The sequence below is a fragment of the Canis lupus genome, chromosome 37, assembly GCF_011100685.1.
Source record: "Canis lupus familiaris isolate Mischka breed German Shepherd chromosome 37, alternate assembly UU_Cfam_GSD_1.0, whole genome shotgun sequence".
NCBI classification, from domain to species: Eukaryota; Metazoa; Chordata; class Mammalia; order Carnivora; family Canidae; genus Canis; species Canis lupus.
In genome coordinates, this window is record NC_049258.1 from 28,646,506 (window position 1) to 28,661,781 (window position 15,276).

A 15,276-nucleotide genomic window follows, 5' to 3' on the forward strand; every position below is an offset into this window, starting at 1 on the left:
TAAAATCTTTTTTAAAAAGCTGTAGTAGAGCTCAGAGGAAGTAAGACTTAATAATTCACAAGTCGTAATTAAACTAAGCTGGGAACAACATGCTTCACCTTCTCAGATCGCCATGTCTCTCTTTCTAAGCCCCCTCCCAACTCCCGCCAGGAATAGTTGCCCTTCACCTTGAAGCTATTTTTCTATACAACTGCAAATTTGCTGGTAGAGTGGCATTGGCTGGTAGATTCTCAATTCACATGTAGATTTCTGAGTGCTTTTCTTGAAACAAAAAGATCAGAGTTGGAAAGAGGCTTCAAGATCATTGAGTTCTACTTGTGTATCCTAGACATGTAGAGATTAAGGCCAAAGAGGAGTTCCTAGCTTAGTAATGCATTTGTTGGTGAGGGACTAGACCTTGTCTCCAGTCTCGCGCCTGCACCAGCCCCCGTTCCACCCCGTCACCGCGTTAGCCTCTCTTCCTCTGTATTTCCAACCACAACTGACAGCAAGACGTTTCCGGTTCATTATGTTGAGTGACAAAAGACTGATGCACACTCTTTGTAAATTTGACATCCAGGCTATCAAAGAGAACTGTCTGTGAGAATCTTGAGGCTTTATCTGGTTAAAGACTTAGCAATTTGAGAATACTAATACTGCAGTAAGGTGATATTTATTATGTGTATCTATATATATCTCTCCTTACTGCGTTAGATGGATGGATAGGTGGTTGGATGGATGGATGGAGATATCTTCTTAATAATGCATTTTGTTATGTATGTGTGTGTGTGTATCACTCCCTTCTCTGTGCCCCCTTACCTCCCATACTGATGTCATTTATCACTTTCTCCTTTCTCCGTGACTTAACATTTGTTTGGTTTTCTCTTTAACTCTCCACTTTCTGTTACTGACATGGATGTGGACCTCGCATGGAGCACAGGACAACCTAGGCTAGGCCAAAGGAAGCCACCTCTCACCCTCAGAGTTCTATTTCCTATGGCCCTACTTGACCTATTACCCAAGTTAATAGAGGGAAGTAAGGAGCTGTTTGCTGCCCAGCAAGTTGCTAAAACCTGTCACAGGTTTTCAACTCTTGGCATCAGTAAGCAGCAGAGGGCGCAGTGAACAGCAGGGAGGACCCAGGAGAGCAGATGCCAAAGCCACGTGTGTCTTGTAGTTCCGAAAAATCTGAGACACCTCTAAACACCTTTTTAAATATGTAAAGAAGTTGCCAGATTAAATAATAATTAGTTGATTTTTAATGACAGGCAAATCACAAATGCATCCTCATTGTAAAAAATTCCTGCAATACAGATAGAGGGAAAACTTCCCCGTCTCTACATTCCTTCTTCCTAGAAGTAATGGTTATCCGTCTATTTCTAGACTTTGTAAACACACTAAAGCTTATAATGCACCTAAGAATATAAATATTTTTTCATAAATCATACCATATTATTTTACAACCCTTTTTCCTACTTCGTATGTTCTAGACCTTGATATATGTGTGTGTGTGTGTGTGTGTGTGTGTGTGTATATATGTATGCATATAATTTCATTAAAAAAAAAAAAACTGCTGCCTAAGATTCTGTTGAGTGAATGTTCTGTGGTTTATTTAGTAAATTTTCTACTGGGACTTCTGCTTGGTTTGTTTTCTACTCTTAGCAACAGTAGGATTCTTGTGATTGTGTGTGTTTTCTAATGCAGATTCTTAGCTATGAAGATATACATTCTTTAAATTTTTTTAAATGACATGAAAAAGAGAGCAGAGGGCCAGTGCCTCATGACTCAAAGAGTTTGCAGTTGGCGACAATAGGGCACTGTGGCCTGGACACCAGCTGTACCAGAGGGACAGTACCAGTGACATGCCCACACAGCTATGTCCTCTTACTCACAGCTGTGGTCAGCCCAGTAGTTCATTTGACTCGAAGTCAAAACCACCAGGGTACTTCCACTGCAGCAACTGCTGAGGAAAGTTCTTTATTTGTTATCAAATGGGATGGCGTGATAGTTGGAGACAGCCAGGGAGATGAACAAGGGATTGGAGCAAGCAGGCCTGACAGATTCTGATTGGCAGATCTTTCCAGGGCCATCCAGTAGAGGCAGTAGTTTGTGGTGGATGGAGTGATTTTGTCTTCTTACGTCTGATGTATTCTGTATTTTTGCAGTTGGTCGCCCAATCCCTGTTCATCGGACTCCGCACCCAAGCCCGGGACAGATTGAGGAGTTGCATCAGACCTATATGGAGGAGCTAAGGAAATTATTTGAAGCACACAAAAGGAAGTACGGTATTCCCGAGCATGAAACTCTCATTTTTAAATAACCGTACTCTTAGAAGACATATAAGAGGATGAGAGAACATCCCATTGCAGGATACGTGTTTTAAATAAGGTGGTTTTTTTTTTCTTTGACTCTGGAATCAAATTTGCAACTCAATGCAACTGAAAAGTATTGTTTATGGTGATGGATGTTGATGTGCACCAGGTGTAAATAAATAAAAATATAGTGGGTCAACTGGAGGAGAAGGTTGGAGATGGCTATAATAACCCTTCTAATAAGACTCCTCATTTGGGAAAGTGCAATCATTTCACAGGTTAAGAAAAGGGTTAGAATTATTCATGTGCTCAAAAAAAATGACAGCTTCAAAAAAATAATTAGACCCTTTTACCAGAATCACAATAATTTAAGGTGGTGTTTCCACAAAGCATGACAGCTCTTGCTTAGCACAGCTGGAACAGTTAGGAGACAGTGTGTAGACTAATTTTCCATACAGAGCTAGAGGAGATCGTTTCTCTCTCTCTCTCTCTGTCTCTCTCTTTTCTGCTTGAACAGGCCATTTTTTGGTGAATAATGTTACTTTGCACAGTTAGATAATATGATCCTTCAGGTCATGTCAACCACCACGTTTTTATACAACGGTGCAGAATTTCTATGCAGTTTTTGAAATAGGATGAATCTACCATCTGGAAACCCATGTGGATGAGAGCATGTCTCCTCATTTCTATTCGTGCTTAGAAATATTCATGCTTGTCATTTGCTTAGAAGTATGTTCGTTTGCTACAGACAAGGAGGTCTTTCGGGAGACCTGCTTCAGAACATTAAAATTCCGAAAGGTTTTCACGGTACTAGAAATGGTTTTAATTTTCTTCCCAAATGGCCTCTTTGAGTAAGAGCAGCGATGAAAGAAAGTGCTCTCTGATTGTGATGGGTCCAGTTACAGCGGGCTGGTCCGCGAGAGTGGGAACACTGCTCCTTCTGTTCACTGACCTCTCCCTGGGCCCTGGGCTGGGCACGAGAGAAGTACTTGTTTCCTGAAGTATTTAGAGGTGAACCCACAAACAAACTTTGCCTTAAGGTGAAGAATTTTTGAAACTATACCAAAGGATGAACCTTGTATAAGAAAAGACACGCTTCCAGAAGGAGAAATTGTACTGTCCTGTTGTCTTATGACCGTGATGGATAAGACCACAGGTGAGTCGCTGAGGCCTAAGTCAGAAGGTTTCTGATCATCAGGTACTAAGTGTTAAGTCATTTATTATCCAGTAAGGAGGAAGAATGTCTAGTTTCCAGATGATCTCCCCTGCTACTTCTCACTTCTCTACCTCCTCCACTCTAGGTCTTTGGGGGCCACTTCTCTGAGTGGTTCTGACTTCCTAGTAATAGATCTTCAGGCCTCTGATTTTTAAAACCTCAAGCCCTGGACCAGAGCGTGGACTGAGTTCAGCATCAGCCAAACAAAATCACGCTGGGTAATGTCTTGAGTAGGAAAGCATTTCACATGGGAAAAAGTGAACCTCCTCGATTGTTCTAGTCAAGGTCATCTTGGCCGGCATCACTTTGGCTTCACACTGGTTGAGCAATCCAGGAGTCCACTGACCCGTGGCCTTAAAATGACATTGATTTTTTAATTGAAGCAGGGAATAGGACACAACCTATTTTTTAATAGATGCAGAAAAATTGACTGTAAATCCTTTTCTGTATTATTCAACCTAGACGAAGTGTAAAGGAACATGATTTACAGAAAATGACACCTCAGCTGGTCAGGGGTCAGTCTTTCAAAATAGAGCTGTGAGAGCCAGGATAACCACAGCAACGAAAGACCTTCAAGTCATTATAAAACCCATGAATTTCATTGCTTTGGAGATGTTTATTAAGAGCTCACGACACATAGTCTCTTGTGATTGCGTGAAGGTCTGACTTTTAATCTCATACTTGGTAGTGGGGGCCAAGCTGAGCGCCCCCCCCCGCCGCCCAAAATCAGCCGGATCACCTAGGAAGCAGTTGAAGCCTGTATGTAGTAACACAGAAGCCCTGAAAATAGAGAAAAGTTTTGCTCTGATGAATTTATCTAGAATTTTGCCATTTTGAAAATCTAGACATCAGCAACTTTAATTTCGGCATCCCTAAATATGACTTTGGGGTACATATTAGAGATGTTATCTCTTTCTTTCTTTGGGTCTCCTGCAGTCTTTTTTTTTTTTTTTAAGATTTTATTAATTTATTCATGAGAGACACAGAGAGAGAGGCAGAGACACAGGCAAAGGGAGAAGCAGGCTCCCTGCGGGGAGCCTGATGTGGGACTCAATCCTGGGACTCGATCCTGGGACTCTGGGATCACATCCTGAGCCGAAGGCAGATGCTCAACTGCTGAGCCATCCAGGCGTCCCAGGTCCCCAGAGGTCTTAATCCAGCCAGAAGCCCTTTCATAAACTTGAAGCATAGTAGGAAGTTCCTTATAGTCCTACAGATTGCAGGTGAAGTTTTTGTCATGAATTTTTGCTATAGCGCAAAATGTGGGCCATATATTGTATTCGCTAATATAGTGTGACCAAGATCGCCTCTGTTAAAGATTCTCATTGACTCTGCAATTGCACATAAAATTTAAACAGCAAAGCAAAACAATAATGACAACAAAAGGAACCCGAGGGCACAGTAAGAGAAACTCCGCTAATTGCCTTGAGAAAATATGCATTTATGCCACTTGATCAGGACATTTCTCTCTCCTGTTTCTCTTGCATACTGGGCACAGCCTGAGTCATTTCCTTTGTCTTGCAGCTGGAAGTATTGAAATTATCCATATCCAGCTTAAGTCTATTATGTTCACACTGAAGGTTGCAGCTTCAGTGCCTATGAAGGCCAGCCAGTTGTGCTCTGTCCCAGGGCTACCATGGCAGGGGATGCTGCATGATTTATGAAAATCTTTCATGGGGACTATGGAAACAATCACAGTCCAAATACTTCAGGGATGATGGCTAAGCCTTTATATGTATAGCATTAAAAGTAAAAATCCCGGGACACCTGGGTGGCTCAGGGGTTAAGCATCTGCCTTTGGCTCAGGTCATGACCCCGGGATCCTGGGATCCAGTCCCACGTCGGGCTCCCTGAAGGGAGCCTGCTTCTCCCTCTGCCTGTGTCTCTGCCTCTCTCTGTGTCTCTCATGAATAAATAAATAAAATCTTGGGGAAAAAAAAGTAAAATCCCTACCTTCAATAGAAGGGATGCTTTGGTCATGGAAAGCACAGGAGGCAGCATCTAGATGCAGTGTCCCTCCCTCTGTAACTTCACATCTCTTCCAAACTGCCTCGCCCACAATGCAAATTACCAAGGTTTGTGTTAAATATGAAAATGAGTTTTGGGTGCATTTACTCTGTTTTCTTTTCCTCTGACCAGAAACAGTGTTGATGGGATTTGTTGATTCGTTGATTGGTTTGGTCAGTTAGTTGTTTTTTTCCCCCCACTAGCCCAAGGCTGCTCAAGTTCTGATACTGTATTTGTGTTTTTAAACTAAGTGATAAAATGTCTATTTCTGGGGCTGGAAGAGTTACTCCAAATAGGATTTGTATATCTTTTTAAAGGAAAATTTAAAAAAGCAGCTTTTATATAACCAACTAATTGTGCCAGTTTCTCTGCGATGGCAAGTACAGAAGTGATTTTTTTATGTTTAAAGCCAAGGGATTTATCTAATATCCTATATCTGTTATTTTAATTAATCCTTCACAAACACCCACAGCCTTGTGCCTTTTTTTTTTTTTTTTTAAGATTTTATTTATTTATTCCTGAGAGACACAGAGAGAGAGAGGCAGAGACACAGGCAGAGGGAGAAGCAGGCTCTGTCGGGGGAACCCGATGCGGGACTCAATCCAAGGACCCCGGGGTCACGCCCTGAACTGAAGGCAGATGCTCAACCACTGAGCCCTGCAAGGGCCCCTCCTTGAGCCTTAATATCTTATATGGGAAGGCGAAGGTCTATCTCAATCCATAGGTTGCTGGTGGGGTGATGGGCTCCTCGGTGGCGGGATCTGGGGGTGTGCGCGTTTGCTTGTGGCCCCCAGGGCCGGGCCGTGAGATGCTTACGGCACCAACCTGGCAGTGGGACGATTGTGTGTGGGAGCCAGGCTTTAGAGCTAGAGTCCGGCGGTTGGTCCTTCTGCAGCCGAAGCAGCTGGGCCCCCCGGCGGAGCAGGGTGGCTGCTCCCCACACTTGTTGATTAACCTGTGATCAGGTTTGTTGCCCTGACCTTGCATAAAACACGAGGGTCAGAACGCAGAGTGTGACTAAGGACGCTCCTAAAGCGAGGGATTCAGCACGTCCGGCGCCAGCTCTGTCTCGCTGGGACCTGGAACAGCTCTTCCGAGACCAGTACAGCGCCTGTTGCTCCTCCCTTCCACGGGGGGGTTTGGCATGTGTGCCTGGGTGACGTCCAGGACTCCAGCGGCAGGCGGCCCCCCGCACGGGCAGGGGGCAGGCGAGGGGCTCCAGGCCAGGCGGTGACAGCCCGCCAAGGGTCCTCCCCCTAATACGGGGCAGAGCAATCCCATTACACAGGCAAGTGGCAGCAGGGCCCCTGCCCCTGTGCCGACGGCCCCAAGCCTGTTCTGGCTCGAGCTTCCTCCAGCTGGTTGCACAGCTGCCTTTTTTTTTTTTTTTTTTTTTTTATAGCTCTTAGATTCTGGTTAAGAATTCTCGTAGCCTCTCTTGAGCATAAAGATAAATCTGACCTCCTTGTGTTCCCAAGGGCCGTATATTCCTCCCCTACTCCATTTCCAGACCAACTTGGAGCCTTCAGCCTTTCTGGTTGGATTCCAGCTGCCCAGAGTGGGGGACAGTCACATGGAGACACCCAGAAAACACAACAACCGTGCTTTCTTTTTTACCTGTCGGGCTCCTGTTTCAAATAACCCTTTAGCCTCTGGTCCTCCACTGGCTGCTGAGGAGGCTCACTCCTTCCTCTTGGGAGCGGATGATCTCTGAAGTCCCCTCTGGTGCGTCTCTGGGGTCTCTAGCCTGGCCTTTGTACTGTCGTGGTCATACCATCCAGTGGGAGATGGACGTTCATCCGTGGACTACTTTTGCCTCCACCATCCTCACTTGGATTCCTCTGGCCGTGCAAATAGTTCAAAGGACCATCTCCCCTTTCGTAGTATATGGAGAACAGAAACTGCTACGGAGATTTCTCCAGCATCACGGAGACCTTTAGTCATGGTGTTTCTAAGAAACGATTGAATTCTCTAAATAAAAATTGGAGACATGTATGGAAGAGGTTTCCTTCTTTATATCGCTCAAAACTGTGAAGTAACAGTTTATTTCTTGTTAAAGTCTTTATAGGAGATGGTGAATGTTTATATTTTCTACATTGTGCGTGTTGCTGTACGCTTTCTAAAAGTTCTTGGTTTGTAAAGTTTTGACCAATAAATGGGTTTTAACATGCCCCAGTTGTAGATGTGTGCGCGTGGTGTTTTCTCTGAGTGGAATGGTTTTCCTTTCCAGGCCTTTGTCAAGGCTGAAGCCACTTGGACTTGGGGACCAATGCAGGCGAGGGGTGTCGTGAGTGTTGCAGATCTCCCTGAAGAGCCAGGCCTGTAGATGCTCTGGATGGGAGAAATGCAAAACCCAGCAGGGGCAGGGTAGCGGGGAAGTGCAGGTGTGCCGGGTGGAACAGGCGGGGCCATGGTCGAGATGAGTGGAACTTACCAGATACAGAAATGTTCAAAAACTGGTAGAAAAATTGACACAGTCCAAATCAAGGGAATCACTGCTGAGAGGGTTCGGGGTTCCTTTTGGGTGATGAAAGTGCCCTAAAACCGGATTGTGGTGACGGCACGCACACTCTGTGAATATACTACAACCTCCCAAATTCCTCTCTTCAAATGGGTGAATTTACACTACATGAATTATACCTCAATAAAGCCATTTTGTTTTTTTGGGTTCTTTTAAAGATTTTATTTACTTATTCATGAGAGACACAGGCAGAGGCAGAAGCAGGCTCCCTGTGCAGAGCCCGATGCGGAACTCGATCCCGGGACCTGGGGTCACGACCTGAGCCGAAGGCAGACGCTCGACCACTGAGCTCCCAAGTGCCCCTCAATAAAGCCGTTTTATACACTCGAGGCACTCAGGCACCTGGCAAAATAATGGAAGAAGCTAAAAACTAAATTTTTCTCTTGATGTGTCAAGAGTGCAGTCGTCTCCTTTGGATGCGTGCATGTTGGACGACAAAGTTTATGCTTTGATTTTTTAGGCCTGTTGGCATTTCTGCTGTTTGTTATCAAAATAGGTGTTTTTGATACTCTTTTAAAATATTTTATTGGGGGATCCCTGGGTGGCGCAGCGGTTTGGCGCCTGCCTTTGGCCCAGGGCGCGATCCTGGAGACCCGGGATCGAATCCCACGTCGGGCTCCCGGTACATGGAGCCTGCTTCTCCCTCTGCCTGTGTCTCTGCCTCTCTCTCTCTCTCTCTCTGTGACTATCATAAATAAATAAAAAAATTAAAAAAAAATATTTTATTGGCTAGAAAACATGTTGAATTGTTATGGTATAAAACTGCTTGACTTTAATTTTTCCCAGTATTTTATTAATACTGTAGTTAGAATAAATACGTAATTACATAAATAAATACATGCATAAGTAAGACTGTGGTTAATACTAAGTAAATATTATCCTATAGAAACCATTAATATTTATCGACCACCTACAGTGTGCCAGGCACAGGACTAGGGACTTTACGTACATAATGACATTTGGCTCTTAAAATAGCCCAGTGAGGTCAGTACTCTTCTGACCCCATAGAAAATTGGGGTTCAGAGAGGCTAAGAACTTTGCTCAAAGCAACCCTCATGGCGGTGGTGGAGCTCAGATATGATGCTGGGTCCTCCGGCCGGAGCCCACGTTTTTGGACATAAGGCTCAGGAGCCCTGGGGTATCCACCATCTCTGTCACTAACTTGGGTAAGTGACCTTGACCTGTGGAATGAGAAGGTGGGACATGGCTGCAGAGGTTCTTTATGGGTCCATCTCCTGGTGATTCTGCTCTAACGCCATTTACGTTTCTGCGCACTGCTCCCCTGCCGCCACCACCACATGGACCCAGTAGGCAAAGGAGCCATCCTGAACAACCCTGAGGGCTGGTCACGAGATGGCAGGGTGTTGTGGCTGCTCTTAGGACAGAGTAAGAAAGTTCCATAAGTGGGCTAATACTTGTCAAAGTTAAACATTTATTTTTTTTAAGATTTTATCTATTAGAGGGAGAGGGAGAAGCTGACTCCCCACTGAGCAGGGAGCCCCATGTGGGACTCGATTCCAGGACTCCGGGATCATGACCTGAGCTGAAGGCTGACCCCTAACCAACTGAGCCACCCAGGCGGCCCCCAAAGTTGAACATTTAAAGTGTTAGATTAAGAACACTGTTTAGCTAAAAGTTTTGACTTTTGATATATATGTGTATGTATATTTTTTTGGTAGCTGTTACTGCATGAAGCATCTGCTGGAGAAACATGGTTTCTCCAAACCATATTTTTTAATTCATTTTCTTTCTTACACGTGTACATGTATGTGCATGTTCCCACGTACCTCTTAAAAGTCGTCTTTATGAAACAATCACCGCATAATCTTCCAAATTTAGGAAGCACCGTCTTCGGTTTGACATCTCCTTGCCGGCCTTCTCCAGTTCATCAACATCTTTAAAACCTCTAGATGGGAAGGAAATTTGATGTTTCGTTTGACCTGGCATGACATTTAATGCATAACGCTGAAGTAAAGGAATGCCATGATCACGCCTAGATTGCTTGACTCCGTGAGAGCAGGATCATATGATTTGTCATTTCAAGTTCACTTAACTTTATTTTTATTTATTTTTAAAAAGATTTATTTACCCATGAGACACACAGAGAGAGGGAGAGGCGGGCTCCCTGCAGGGACTCAATCCCAGGACTCCAGGATCACCCCGTGGGCTGAAGGCAGGCACTTAACCACTGAGCCACCCAGGGATCCCCAAATTCACTTAACTTTAAAATAACTTGAAATGTTAATGTTAAAATAACATTGAAACTGTAAATGTAGAATGTTAAGTCATATCAAATAATTTGAGTGGGACTTGCAGAAGCATTTATATAGTACACATACAGAGACATTGATACATGGATGCATCTGCATTGCTGTTATTGAAATAATACTCAAATAAAGGAAAATTTAAATTGCTGGGGAGAAAAGCAAATGTGATTCATTTGGGAAATAGCTATACTTTTAAAGATGAAATAGATTTTACAACTTGAATAATGTACAGGGGATTGAACCTAGTGCCATTATTGCAAATAAGTGCAGGAGATGTGACATAGTGACACTGTGTGATGTGTCCACAGGAAGCAGCACAGTGTTTCAAACCAGGACACGAGCCTATCCAGGCTTTTTTTTTTCTTTTTTTTAATTTTATTCACTTATTCGTGAGAGACTCACAGAGAGAGGCAGAGACACAGGCAGAGGGTGAAGCAGGCTCCCTGCGGGGAACCTGATGGGGGACTTGATCCCGGGACCCCGGGGGCCACGCCCTAAGCCGAAGGCAGGCGCTCAACCACTGAGCCCCCCAGGCGTCCTGAGCCTATCCAAGCCTTAACTGCAGTTCCAGAGGGAGAGGTGACCGTCTCAAGCACGGATGACCTTGGTGAGACATTCACCCACATGCCTCCTCCCTTTTCTACCTTCTTTTATAATTTAGCTTTATCTCTCCCCAGTGGCTTCTGCTTTATCCACAATCCAGGAAAAAGGAAAATAAAAGGAAGTGAAGGGAGAAATTGAATTGCAGGGAGTAGTGAAGGAACTCTCACTTTCCATCAGAGGGAAGATCAAGGACAACGAAAGGTGGGAAAAGTTGAAAGGAAGCGGGGACCCTGCAGGGAGGAGGCAGGACAGCAGAACAGAAGGGCTGACGTTCTTCCCTTTGTACACTTGACGTTCAAGGACCTTTCTCGTTCCACTCCACCATGTGCCCCTGTCCCAGGGCGTCTTCTGCTCGGTAACCAATGAGAGGAACACATCTGGTGCTGCCTGGGGGAGAGATTATCTCGGGAATGGTATTCTGCGGAAGGAAGGTTATGTCCTCTTGGGGGCCCCTTCTTGGTGATGCAAAGGAGTGGTTCCTGCAGTAGAATCCAGAACTTTTCTCTCTTTTTTATTTTTTTTATTTTTTATTTTTATAATAGTCAGAGAGAGAGAGAGAGAGAGAGAGAGAGAGGCAGAGACACAGGCAGAGGGAGAAGCAGGCTCCATGCACCGGGAGCCGGACGTGGGACTCGATCCCGGGTCTCCAGGATCGCGCCCTGGGCCAAAGGCAGGCGCCAAACCGCTGCGCCACCCAGGGATCCCAGAATCCAGAACTTTTCAGGACGCCTGGGGCTCAGTGGTTGAGCGTCTGCCTTCAGCTCAGGATGTGACCCCCGGGGTCCTGGGATCGAGTCCCGCATCGGGCTCCCCATAGGGAGCCTGCTTCTCTCTGTGTGTGTCTCATAAATAAATAAAAATCTAAAAAAAAAAAATAGTCTGACCTTTCCTGAGCCCATCAAGGCCACCGTGATTAGGGTCTTTGCCGTCACCTGATTACCGCCGTGACTCCACTGTCGCCTAGACAGCTAGACCGTTGACGATCTTGGCTGGAAACGGTGGGAGCCCCTGGGAGCCCCTCTGCCCCCACTACTGTGGCAGGTTGACAGGTGACACAGGCAGGATCCAAAGATCAAATAGGCAAATGGACACAGTGGTCGGGGCGTCGGGTCTGCCCAAGTCTGGGGGGGCATCATGACCTCGGGCTATGTTTCCACTATTCCTGTTGAGGGTTCCCTGAACCAAACCACCAGGATGATTTGGCCACAAAGCCGCCCTTGGGTGTTAGAGGACAGGATTTATGCAAAGCAGCCTGCCCTGCTGGTCAGCTGTGGCCGGAGAAAACCGTTTGCAGAAGGAGCTGGAGACGTTGAACTTTGGATTCGCTCTGAAGCTCTTACCACATCCTTTTGGCCTGACTTCATGGCCGGGCGGTTTCCTTTGCCGCATCTTGATAGGCTTAGAGACTGCCCCGGGGCCGCTATTTCAAAGGAGAAACTTCTCTTCCATCCCGCCTGTGATTTCCCCGGCGAACCGGGGTGCCGCCCCTGCCTCGGGGTGGGGGGTGTTTCTGCTCATTCACGGGCCTCCAGCAGGGACGGTGTCCGCCAGGATTCCTTGGCAAGAGTCCACCGAAGAATCGCTTTCAGCTTTGTTTGCGGTTCGCAGACTCAGTTGGCATTTCCCGCGCCTCCGGAGATTCGGGGATCCTGGGGGTTGGGGGGAGGCCCGGGTGCGAGGCGGGTTCCTGCCGCTCAAGGCAAGAAGTCTGGGCGCTGGAGGGCGACGCCTGGGCCTCAGCTGGCCGGTCCTGATCAAGCGCTGACTTGCCGAGAAGACCGAGGCTGCCCTCTCCGGGCCCAGAGTTAGAGAACTCACTGGAGGTGGGGGGCACGAGTGTCACAAGGGCAGCACCAGCCCAGAGCTTTGGCCCTGGGAAGAGATGCACGAGCGGGGCGTCTGGGAGGAGCTGTGGGAGCACGAGCCTCGGCCTGGCTTGCAGAACAGGTAAGACTCAGGGGAGCACCGGCGGAAGGTGAGCACCGGCATAGGAGTCGGGACAAGGTGACCAACTGGGCACAGTGGGCCTCGGGACGTTCCTGCTTTTAAGTGACAGCTCCCGTCCTGGGAAGGCCCCTCCATGTAAGCAAAGGGGGACCCCCTGGCAGGAAGGCAGAGTGCCACGTGGCCCCCGTGCTGAGGCCACAGCTAGCAGCTCTGTCTGCCTTTGGGAGGAATGACAGGAAGGCATTTTTTTTTTTTTTAATGCTCCAGGGGATCCCTGGGTGGCTCAGTGGTTTAGCTCCTGTCTTCAGCCCAGGGCGTGATCCTGGAGACCCCGGATCGAGTCCCACGTTGGGCTCTCTGCATGGAGCCTGCTGCTCCCTCTGCCTGTGTCTCTGCCTCTCCCTCTTTGTGTCTCTCATGAATAAATAACATCTTTTAAAAAATAAAAAAAAATAATAAATTTAAAAAATACTCCAGAGGGGTGCCTGGGTGGCTCTGTGGTTGAGCATCTGCCTTTGGCTCAGGCCGTGATCCCGGGGTCCTGGGATTGAGCCCCGCCTCAGGCTCTCTGCTCAGTGTGGAGCCTGCTTCTCCCAGCCCCCCCAACTCATGTGCTCTCTCTCTGAAATAAAACCTTTTTTTATATTCCCCAAATGAATGAGACCATATAACGTTTGTCCTTCTCCGATTGACTTACTTCACTCAGCATAATCCCCTCCAGTTCCATCCACGTTGAAGCAAATGGTGGGTATTTGTCGTTTCTAATGGCTGAGTAATATATTGGCAAATCAAACTCCGATAAAAAAATATATAGGGATCCCTGGGTGGCGCAGCGGTTTGGCGCCTACCTTTGGCCCAGGGCGCGATCCCGGAGACCCGGGATCGAATCCCACATCGGGCTCCCGGTGCATGGAGCCTGCTTCTCCCTCTGCCTGTGTCTCTGCCTCTCTTTCTCTCTCTCTCTCTCTCTATCTCTGTGACTATCATTATATATATATATATATATATATATATATATATATATATATACACAAAACAAAAATAAATTAAAAAATAAAAATAAATCTTTTTTTAAAAAAAAGAATATAAAATTCTGAGTATTCACTTACAAGGATAAAAATCATCTTTCCTACACAGAACATCCATTGAGTAGTAGAAATGAGCCATCATGGATACTTTTGCATCTTTGCAAAAGTTAAATGAGCACATTTAACCTCAAAACACAGTTTTTAGGCTTGTTTTTGTATCTTCCCCACTCCAAGTACCTTGGCTGACTTAACTGAGGCTGAGGCCTCAGTTGGAGTCTGAGGTTACGTGACTGTGATCAAAGTCCTTAAGGAACAGAAAGTTTCCCATAGAAGCATTTGTCTGAATTATTCTTTCCACAGTGACTATTCCTGAGAGTAGGTTTAGAAAAACTCTAGATTGCTTCAAATCAATTCCAACTGCAGAGACTCCAAAAAGCATTAGATCTTCAACCAACCTAGCCAGGAAGGTAGCAGGTAGAAATGTCAACTTCATGCTTGTGTTATCGTGGAGGCAAAAAATACCACCACACCTCCAGATGCTACATGTATGTGTAAGGCAGGAAGGACAAAGGTGTCCACTCTCTACTGTATTAGAAACCTTGCTATCCTTCCTATAATCCCTCTGGCAAGCTTTGCTCGACATCTCATTGGTCAGAAAGGGGTCCCCTGGATCCCCCCCCCCACATCTACAGATATGGCTCGTAAAGTACCTACTGACTTTCCATTCCCTCGGGGGTCAGCAAACTCTTTCAGTCAAGACTAGGATAGCAAGCATCTTACCCAATAACTACTCAGCTTCATTATAGTGCAAAAGTAGCCGTAGATAATTGTAGATGAATGAATGTGGCAGTGCTCCAGTAAAACTTTATTTATGCACATCGAGTTTTGAATTTCATGCAATTTTCATGAAATATTCTTCCTTTGATCCTTTTTTCTTTAGCCATTTAAACTCTTCAACCATGGAAAGCTAAAACCATTCCCAGTTCACAGGCTATATAAAAACAGAAGGCTGACCCGATTTGGTTTGCGGATCCCAGAGGAGGGTGAGGATGGTTTTGGGGGGCACGCCATAGTGCTGCCGCAAATACACTCTGTACCTGGAATGTAGAGTAGTGGAAAGTGATGAGAAGCTCAAACTACCAAGCCAAACCTTAATTTTCCTGAGGTCAGCAAGCAAACTTTACTTCCAAATGTTCTTTGTCATGAACACATTAAACCTACCAGATGCCTTTAACTCAGAAAATCTGTATTGCTGTTACCCAGGAGATCTTTATATATTTCTACATATTTTGTTTTAAATTGCCCTCTAATGACTGTAAAACTGGATCAGACCTACATGAGCAAACTCTAGAATGGAGTCTAGAACTATAACCAGAAAGTCATGGACTCTGTTATG

At 45.8% G+C, this 15,276-nt stretch overlaps 1 protein-coding gene across 1 annotated transcript in view; it reads left to right on the forward strand.

The window, feature by feature from the left end:
• MOGAT1 (monoacylglycerol O-acyltransferase 1) overlaps nucleotides 1-7,689 on the forward strand; it is a 37,187-nt gene extending 29,498 nt beyond the window's left edge. Inside the window, exons 6-7 of the mRNA XM_038585873.1 lie at nucleotides 2,145-3,447; nucleotides 6,993-7,689. Coding sequence (XP_038441801.1) covers nucleotides 2,145-2,299 — 155 coding nt within the window. The 3' untranslated portion in view covers nucleotides 2,300-3,447; nucleotides 6,993-7,689. The remainder of the gene's footprint in view (nucleotides 1-2,144; nucleotides 3,448-6,992) is intronic.
• Nucleotides 7,690-15,276: the final 7,587 nt, after the last annotated feature.